A 10,403-nucleotide genomic window follows, 5' to 3' on the forward strand; every position below is an offset into this window, starting at 1 on the left:
CCCGGATTGTGGTTTTGTGATGTGATTGTGTTGTTACAACCTGGAGGGAAGGCTTTTGCGTTGTGTTGCCAAGTTTCGTATTTCTGGGGCGTTTAGTTGTGTTGTTATAGTCACAATGTGTTGTTGTGAGTTTTGTGGGTCCTGTGTGGTTTTGTGGTGTGGTTGTGTTGTTACAACTGGGAGGCAAGGCTTTTGCATTGTGTTGCCAAGTTTTGTATTTCTGGGGTGTTTAGTTGTGTTGTTATCACATGATGCGTTGTTGTGAGTTTTGTGGGTCCGGATTGTGGTTTTGTGGTGTGGTTGTGTTGTTGTAACCTGGAGGCAAGCCTTTTGCATTGTGTTGCCAAATTTCGTATTTCTGGGATGTTTAGTTTTGTTGTTATAGTCACTGCGCAAACAACTTTATCATTTTATATATATAGATAGACATATAATATTAATAATATTATAATGTAATACAATACAATAATAATATACTATTATAATTGTATATTTATATTACATGTAATATTACTAATAAGATTGCAGTATTGTGGTATAGAACAATATGGTAATATATAATGCTTATATTGTGCTATACTAATAATATAATACATTTTCTGTACATATAACTTGTAAGCCCTTTGGGGTGAGAAGGGCCAGATATAAATATCACTAATAAATAATAATAATAATAATAATAATAATAATAATAAATAAAATAGGAATGAAATAAATAATAATAAAATAAATGAATAAAATAGGAATGAAATAATAATAATAATAAAAATAAAAAATAGGAATGAAACAATAAATAAATAAATAAATAAAATAGGAATGAAATAAATAATAATAATAAAATAAATGAATAAAATAGGAATGAAATAAATAATAATAATAATAATAATAAATTAGGAATGAAACAATAAATAAATAAATAAAATAGGAATGAAATAAATAATAATAAAATAAATAAAAAATAGGAATGAAATAATAAATAAATAAATATATAAATAAAATAATAAATAAATAATACAATAGAAAGGCTTCCCTTTTTTGTGTTTTTTCCCTGCAGGCGAGAACTTGCTGAACAAGCCAGACGAACGGGGCTTCACCCCTTTGATGTGGGCTTCGGCCTTCGGGGAAATCGAGGCCGTCCGCAACATGCTGGAATGGGTAATGTTTTCCCCCAATCTCATTGTTTTGTGATGGCCACCTGTCGGGAGGGATCGGATGGTGTCTTGGACTGGATGACCTCTTGAGGTGTCGTCCAACTCTAGGATTCAATGATCCTATAATCCTATTTCTCCATGAATATTGTAATGTCTATGAGGATGGATGGCCATCTGTCGGGAGGGATCGGGTGGTGTCTTGGCAAAATGGGATTCGACTTGGAGTCCCTTCTAATTCTAGGATTCGACAATGCTATAGTGCTATTTCTCCATGAACATTGTAATGTCCATGAGGATGGATGGCCATCTGTCGGGAGAGTTTTAATGGTGTCTTGGCAGAATGGGTTGGACTAGATGACCTCTTGAACCCCATTCTGCCAAGACACCATCTGATCCCTTCTAACTCTGGGATTCAATGATTCGATAGCCCTATTTCTTGACGATTCCATAACCATAAGTCTCCATGAATATTGTAATGTCTGTGAGGCTGGATGGCCATCTGTCAGGAGGGATTGGATGGTATCTTGGCAAAATGGGGTTGGACTGGATGACCTCTTGGGGTCCCTTCTAACTCTAGCATTTGGTGATTCCACAGCCATAATTCTCCATGAACATTGTAATGTCCATGAGTCTGGATGGCCATCTGTTGGGAGGGTTTTAATGGTGTCTTGGCAAAATAGGGTTGGACTGGATGACCTCTTGGGTTCCCTTCTAATTCTAGGATTCAATGACCCTTTAGCCCTATTTTTTCCATGAACATTGTAATGTCTGTGAAGCTGGATGGCCATCTGTCGGGAGGGTTTTAATGGTGTCCTGGCAGAACGTTTAGGTCTATGAGGCTGGATGGCCATCTGTCGGGAGGGTTTTAATGGTGTCTTGGCAGAACGTTTATGTCTATGAGGCTGGAAGGCCATCTGTCGGGAGGGTTTTAATGGTGTCTTGGCAGAATGTTTATGTCTATGAGGCTGGATGGCCATCTGTCGGGAGGGTTTTAATGGTGTCCTGGCAGAATGTTTAGGTCTATGAGGCTGGATGGCCATCTGTCGGGAGGGTTTTAATGGTGTCCTGGCAGAATGTTTAGGTCTATGAGGCTGGATGGCCATCTGTCGGGAGGGTTTTAATGGTGTCCTGGCAGAATGTTTAGGTCTATGAGGCTGGATGGCCATCTGTCGGGAGGGATCGGATGGTGTCTTGGCAGAATGGGGTTGGACTGGATGACCTCTTGGGGTCCCTTCTAATTCTAGGTTTCAATGATCCTATAGCCCTACTTTTTCCATGAACATTGTAATGTCTATGACATTGGATGGCCATCTGTCGGGAGGGATTGGATGGTGTCTTGACACAATGAGGTTGGACTGGATGACCTCTTGGGGTTCCTTCTAGTTTTAGCATTTGATTATTCCACAGCCATAATTCTCCATGAACACTGTAATGTCCATGACATTGGATGGCCATCTGTCGGGAGGGTTTTAATGGTGTCTTGGCAGAATGTTTATGAGGCTGGATGTCCATCTGTCGGGAGGGATCGGATGGTGTCTTGACAGAATGGGATTGGTCTGGATGACTTCTTGGGTTCCATTCTAATTCTAGGATTCAATGATCCTATAGTCCTATTTCTCCATGAACATTGTAATGTCCATGAACATTAGATGTCCATCTGTCGGGAGGGATCGGATGGTGTCTTGACAGAATGGGGTTCCTCTTCCAACTCTAGGACTCTGTGGAATTTCCCAAAATATTAATATTTGTGTAATAATATGAGGAATCCAAACAATCTCACGTTGGAATGTGATCGGGTGCATTATTATTATTATTATTATTATTATTATTATTATTATTATATTATAATATAATATAATTATCTTTATATTATTATATTATATTATTTTTATATTATTATAATATTATAATATAATATAATTATAATATAATTTATTTTTATATTATTATAATATTATTTGTATATTATTATTTATTATTATTTTAATATTATAATATTATTATCTTTATATTATTATAATTTATTATTATATTGTTATTATATTATAATATTATAATATAATATTATATTATTTTATATTATTATAATATTATAATTTATTTTTATATTATTATAATATTATTTTTATATTATATTATTATTATTATTATTATTATTATCATTTGTTTTAGGGTGCTGACCCCCACGCCCTGGCCAAAGAGCGGGAGACGGCCTTGTCGCTGGCCAGCACCGGCGGATACAACGACATTGTGGCCTTGCTGCTGGACCGGGAGGCCGACGTCAACACCTACGACTGGGTACGTGGTTATTATTATTATTATTATTATTATTATTATTATTTGTTATTTTATTATTATTATTGACACAACGACGTTGTATGACACAGCAAACAAGATAGATATGCTGGATTTCGTATCACAAAATCACAAGTCGAACACTTCCCAAGTGTCTACGACTGTGCGATGTATTTTCGGATGATGCTGCAGATCCCAGTAAGGTGGCCTTTTGCAGTTGGCAGATCGTAATTTTGTCAATGTCTATTGTTTCCAAATGCCGGCTGAGATCTTTTGGCACGGCACCCAGTGTGCCCATCACCACCGGGACCACCTGCACTGGTTTCTGCCAGAGTCTTTGAAGTTCAATCTTGAGGTCCTGAGAGCGGCTGAGTTTTTCCTGTTGTTTTTCTTCAATGCGACTGTCACCTGGGATGGCAACATCAATGATCCAAACCTTGTTCTTTTCCACAACTGTGATGTCTGGTGTGTTGTGTTCCAGAACTTTGTCAGTCTGGATTCGGAAGTCCCACAGTATCTTTGCGTGTTCATTTTCCACAACCTTTGCAGGTTTGTGATCCCACCAGTTCTTAACTGCAGGGAGGTGATACTTGAGGCATAGGTTCCAATGAATCATTTGGGCCACATAGTTGTGCCTCTGTTTGTAGTCTGTCTGTGCAATTTTCTTACAGCAGCTGAGGAGATGATCCATGGTTTCATCGGTTTCCTTGCACAGTCTGCACTTTGGGTCATCAGCTGATTTTTCGATCTTGGCCTTGATTGCATTTGTTCTGATGGCTTGCTCCTGGGCTGCAAGGATCAGGCAGGTGCCACCTTGACGTGGTGGGGGGGGGGGGGGCTTAGCTGCTCCAATGATGACTGAGGGCTGTGCTGGCGGTAGTGTAACTACCGGCAGGTCCAACCAAGCCAGAGAGGCCTCAGCTGAGGAGCAGAACTAAGAGCACCTAACCCATTAGCATTATGGAGAATCAAACCCAAACGAAGTCTATACTGGCTCGGTCGTCGCCCTGGATAAAAAGGACCGCGGTGGATGCTGCTGATTCTGGACATCCATCGACAAGTGGGCTACGGAATCATCAAAACCCAAATGAACAGTCACAGAAGCGGCAGAAATACGCAATGCCAGAAAACCACACAATTATTATTATTATTATTATTTCCCTTGCAGAACGGCGGGACGCCCCTCCTCTACGCCGTGCGTGGGAACCACGTCAAGTGCGTCGAGCTTTTGCTGGGTAAGTCTCGGTATACACCATTTAGAAGAGACAGAAAATTTAATCTCTGCTGACGATCGGGTCATCACTGCCCAAATAGCTTCCTAAGTTCTACAGAGAGACTCGCAGGAACACCTCAGCAAGCAAGAGTCCAAAAGCGGCAGCCTAAGACCCGGAAGCTCAATCAGTGGCTGAGACCGGATGAGAAACTCCCTCCTGGGCACACATAAGACTGAGCAACAGTATAATGTCAAGTTTTGACTTTGTTTATGTGTGTTTTTAAATATATTATAATGGTATTCTCAGTTCGCTACTGACACGATAAATAAATTTCAGCCCAAGGTGCCGACCTGACCATGGAAGCGGATTCGGGTTACACGCCGATGGACCTCGCCGTCGCCTTGGGACACAAGAAGGGTGAGTCTGGGATCATATAATAATAATAATAATAATAATAATAATAATAATAATAATAATAATAATAATAATATAGTATTAATCTGGGGAAATGCAGGGATCATCCTAGCAGTAATAATAATGAGATAATAATATTGATAATAATAATAATATTGATGATGTAAATAATAATAATATAGTATTAGTCTGGGGAAATGCTAGGATCATCCTAGCAATAATAATAATAAGATAGTAATAATATTGATGATAATAATAATAATAATAATAATACATCACACAGTCCTAGACACTTGGGAAGTGTTCGACTTGTGGTTTTGCGAAACGAAATCCAGCATATCTATCTTGTTTGCTGTGCCATACAACGTCATTGTGTTGATAATAATAATAATAATAATATAGTACTAGTCTGGGGAAATGCAAGGATAATCCTAGCAATAATAATAATGAGATAGTAATAATATTGATGATGATGATTAATAATAATAATAATAATAATAATAATAATAATAATAATATAGTATTAGTCTGGGGAAATGCTAGGATCATCCTAGCAATAATAATAATAAGATAGTAATAATATTGATGATAATAATAATAATAATAATAATAATACATCACACAGTCCTAGACACTTGGGAAGTGTTCGACTTGTGGTTTTGCGAAACGAAATCCAGCATATCTATCTTGTTTGCTGTGCCATACAACGTCGTTGTGTTGATAATAATAATAATAATAATATAGTACTAGTCTGGGGAAATGCAAGGATAATCCTAGCAATAATAATAATGAGATAGTAATAATATTGATGATGATGATTAATAATAATAATAATAATAATAATATAGTATTAGTCTGGGGAAATGCAAGGATAATCCTAGCAGTAATAATAATGAGATAATAATATTGGTAATAATAATGATGATGATGATAATAATAATAATATAGTATTAGTCTGGGGAAATGCTAGGATCATCCTAGCAATAATAATAATAATAATGAGATAATAATATTGATGATAATAATAATATGATATTAGTAATAATACAGGTACTCATGTATCAGAAAAATTAACAAAACTCATTTTTATATTATTTAAATATTATTTATATGCAACTCCTCTAAATCTATAGGGATATAATATTTATGTATTGAAATTAACTTTCCGGTTCTGGGTTCAAGTCCAACAGGTGATGGAAAAGCATATACTTAAACTCCTCCGGGACAAAGTTGCCGAGTAGATTGACACAATGACGGCTTTGACAGATTCATTCCAGCCTCTTCGGAGCGGGTTTGGGGCCGTGACAGTGTGCCCGAAATGTCCCGTGACGATGTGCCCGAAGCTCTGAAAACTCAGAGGGAAACACGGCTTCCATCGCCCGAATCCCGCGTCGCTCGGGGAAGCGAGCCAAGCCGTGTGACGGAAACGGTGCCGGCTTTGGATCCAAACTGTCGTCTCCAACGATATTTACCCAACGCTATCCGTTTCCCAACTGCTGCATTTCCGGACGGCGGGTTAAGGGTTGCAAACCGGCCCAGATTTTGCAAAATGCGGTGCCAATGCAAACAAATAAATAAAGCAGATTTACGTTCTCAGGAGGCGTTTCCGAAGCGTGTATTTATTTCCTGGGTGAGGCTTCATCCATTATTTTCCATCTTAGATGGGCTATAAATGAATCATAGTTTGTTGGACAGGCCATAAACAAACAATGCTTCGTTGGATGGACTTTATAAACAAACCATGGTTGATTGGATAGGTTTTATACAAACCATGGTCGGCTGGACAAGCTTTAAACAAACCATGGTTGGTTGGGTGGGCTTTAAAGGAATCATAGTTTGTTAGATTGGCTTTAATTGAACCATGGTTGGTTTGACAGGCTTTAAACAGACTATGGTTTGTTGGAAGGGCTTTTAACGAACCATGGTTGGTTGGATGGACTTTGTAAACAAACCATGGTTGGTTGGACGGGTTTTATATGGACCATGGTTAGTTGGACAGGCTTTAAATGATCATGGTTGGTTGGATGGGCTTTTTAAAAACCATAGTTTGTTGGAAGGACTTTAAAGAGACCATAGTTGGTTGGACGGGCTTTAAACAAACTATAGTTCATTGGAAGGACCCCAAAACAATCATGGTTTGTTGGATGAGCTTTAAACAAACTATAGTTCGCTGGAAGGACTTTAAAAGAATCATGGTTTGTTAGATGGGCTTTAAACAATCCATATTTGTTGGAAGGATGTTTCATCCATTACTTTCCATCTTAAATGGGCTTTAAAAGAATCATGATTTGTTGGACGGGCTTTAAACGAACCATAGTTTGTCGGAAGGGCTTTAAACGAACCATAGTTTGTCGGAAGGGCTTTAAACGAGCCATAGTTTGTCGGAAGGGCTTTAAACGAGCCATAGTTTGTCGGACGGGCTTTAAACGAACCATGGTTTGTCGGACGGGCTTTAAACGAACCATGGTTTGTTGGAAGGGCTTTAAACGAGCCATAGTTTTTCGGACGGTCTTTAAACGAACCATGGTTTGTCGGACGGGCTTTAAAAGAGCCATAGTTTGTCGGAAGGGCTTTAAACGAACCATGGTTTGTCGGACGGGCTTTAAACGAACCATGGTTTGTCGGAAGGGCTTTAAACGAACCATGGTTTGTCGGAAGGGCTTTAAACGAACCATGGTTTGTCGGAAGGGCTTTAAACGAGCCATGGTTTGTCGGAAGGGCTTTAAACGAGCCATAGTTTCTCGGAAGGGCTTTAAACGAACCATGGTTTGTCGGAAGGGCTTTAAACGAGCCATGGTTTGTCGGAAGGGCTTTAAACGAGACATAGTTTGTCGGAAGGGCTTTAAACGAACCATGGTTTGTCGGACGGGCTTTAAACGAACCATGGTTTGTCGGAAGGGCTTTAAACGAACCATAGTTTCTCGGAAGGGCTTTAAAAGAGCCATGGTTTGTCGGAAGGGCTTTAAACGAACCATAGTTTCTCGGAAGGGCTTTAAACGAACCATGGTTTGTCGGAAGGGCTTTAAACGAACCATAGTTTCTCGGAAGGGCTTTAAACGAACCATGGTTTGTCGGAAGGGCTTTAAACGAACCATGGTTTGTCGGAAGGGCTTTAAAAGAGCCATGGTTTGTCGGAAGGGCTTTAAACGAACCATGGTTTGTCGGACGGGCTTTAAACGAACCATGGTTTGTCGGAAGGGCTTTAAACGAGCCATGGTTTGTCGGAAGGGCTTTAAACGAACCATGGTTTGTCGGAAGGGCTTTAAACGAGCCATGGTTTGTCGGAAGGGCTTTAAACGAGCCATAGTTTGTCGGAAGGGCTTTAAACGAACCATGGTTTGTCGGACGGGCTTTAAACGAACCATGGTTTGTCGGACGGGCTTTAAACGAACCATGGTTTGTCGGAAGGGCTTTAAACGAACCATAGTTTCTCGGAAGGGCTTTAAACGAGCCATAATTTGTCGGAAGGGCTTTAAACGAGCCATAGTTTGTCGGAAGGGCTTTAAACGAGCCATAGTTTGTCGGACGGGCTTTAAACGAACCATGGTTTGTCGGACGGGCTTTAAACGAACCATAGTTTGTCGGAAGGGCTTTAAACGAACCATAGTTTGTCGGAAGGGCTTTAAACGAGCCATAGTTTGTCGGAAGGGCTTTAAATGAGCCATAGTTTGTCGGACGGGCTTTAAACGAACCATGGTTTGTCGGACGGGCTTTAAACGAACCATAGTTTGTCGGAAGGGCATTAAACGAACCATAGTTTGTCGGAAGGGCTTTAAACGAGCCATAGTTTGTCGGAAGGGCTTTAAACGAGCCATAGTTTGTCGGACCGGCTTTAAACGAACCATGGTTTGTCGGACGGGCTTTAAACGAACCATGGTTTGTTGGAAGGGCTTTAAACGAGCCATAGCTTGTCGGAAGGGCTTTAAACGAACCATGGTTTGTCGGAAGGGCTTTAAACGAGCCATAGTTTGTCGGAAGGGCTTTAAACGAACCATGGTTTGTCAGACGGGCTTGAAACGAACCATAGTTTGTTGGAAGGGCTTTAAACGAGCCATAGTTTGTGGGAAGGGCTTTAAACGAACCATGGTTTGTCGGAAGGGCTTTAAACGAGCCATGGTTTGTCGGAAGGGCTTTAAACGAACCATGGTTTGTCGGACGGTCTTTAAACGAACCATAGTTTGTCGGAAGGGCTTTAAACGAGCCATAGTTTGTCGGAAGGGCTTTAAACGAGCCATAGTTTGTCGGATGGGCTTTAAACGAACCATAGTTTGTCGGACGGGCTTTAAACGAACCATAGTTTGTCGGAAGGGCTTTAAACGAACCATAGTTTGTCGGAAGGGCTTTAAACGAACCATAGTTTGTCGGAAGGGCTTTAAATGAGCCATAATTTGTCGGACGGGCTTTAAACGAACCATGGTTTGTCGGACGGGCTTTAAACGAACCATAGTTTGTCGGAAGGGCATTAAACGAACCATAGTTTGTCGGAAGGGCTTTAAACGAGCCATAGTTTGTCGGAAGGGCTTTAAACGAGCCATAGTTTGTCGGAAGGGCTTTAAACGAGCCATAGTTTGTCGGACGGGCTTTAAACGAACCATGGTTTGTCGGACGGGCTTTAAACGAACCATGGTTTGTCGGAAAGGCTTTAAACGAGCCATAGTTTGTCGGAAGGGCTTTAAACGAGCCATGGTTTGTCAGACGGGCTTGAAACGAACCATAGTTTGTTGGAAGGGCTTTAAACGAGCCATAGTTTGTGGGAAGGGCTTTAAACGAACCATGGTTTGTCAGATGGGCTTTAAACGAACCATGGTTTGTCGGAAGGGCTTTAAACGAGCCATGGTTTGTCAGAAGGGCTTTAAACGAACCATGGTTTGTCGGACGGTCTTTAAACGAACCATGGTTTGTCGGAAGGGCTTTAAACGAGCCATAGTTTGTCGGAAGGGCTTTAAACGAGCCATAGTTTGTCGGATGGGCTTTAAACGAACCATAGTTTGTCGGACGGGCTTTAAACGAACCATGGTTTGTCGGACGGGCTTTAAACGAACCATGGTTTGTCGGACGGGCTTTAAACGAACCATGGTTTGTCGGACGGGCTTTAAACGAACCATGGTTTGTCGGACGGGCTTTAAACGAACCATGGTTTGTCGGACGGGCTTTGAACGAACCATGGTTTGTCGGACGGGCTTTGAACGAACCATGGTTTCTCGGACGGGCTTTAAACGAACCATAGTTTGTCGGACGGGCTTTGAATAAACCATGGTTTGTCGGACGGGCTTTGAACAAACCATGGTTTGTCGGACGGGCTTTGAACAAACCATGGTTTCTCGGACGG

At 40.5% G+C, this 10,403-nt stretch overlaps 1 protein-coding gene across 1 annotated transcript in view; it reads left to right on the plus strand.

The window, feature by feature from the left end:
- The window catches only part of rfxank (regulatory factor X associated ankyrin containing protein), an 11,681-nt gene extending 5,011 nt beyond the window's left edge, over positions 1-6,670 (plus strand). Inside the window, exons 5-9 of the mRNA XM_062959297.1 lie at positions 1,055-1,155; positions 3,324-3,449; positions 4,615-4,681; positions 4,997-5,077; positions 6,257-6,670. Of these exons, the coding sequence (XP_062815367.1) occupies positions 1,055-1,155; positions 3,324-3,449; positions 4,615-4,681; positions 4,997-5,077; positions 6,257-6,315 (434 nt within the window). The 3' untranslated portion in view covers positions 6,316-6,670. The remainder of the gene's footprint in view (positions 1-1,054; positions 1,156-3,323; positions 3,450-4,614; positions 4,682-4,996; positions 5,078-6,256) is intronic.
- Positions 6,671-10,403: the final 3,733 nt, after the last annotated feature.

This window comes from Anolis carolinensis, unplaced genomic scaffold (assembly GCF_035594765.1).
Source record: "Anolis carolinensis isolate JA03-04 unplaced genomic scaffold, rAnoCar3.1.pri scaffold_7, whole genome shotgun sequence".
NCBI lineage: Eukaryota > Metazoa > Chordata > Lepidosauria > Squamata > Dactyloidae > Anolis > Anolis carolinensis.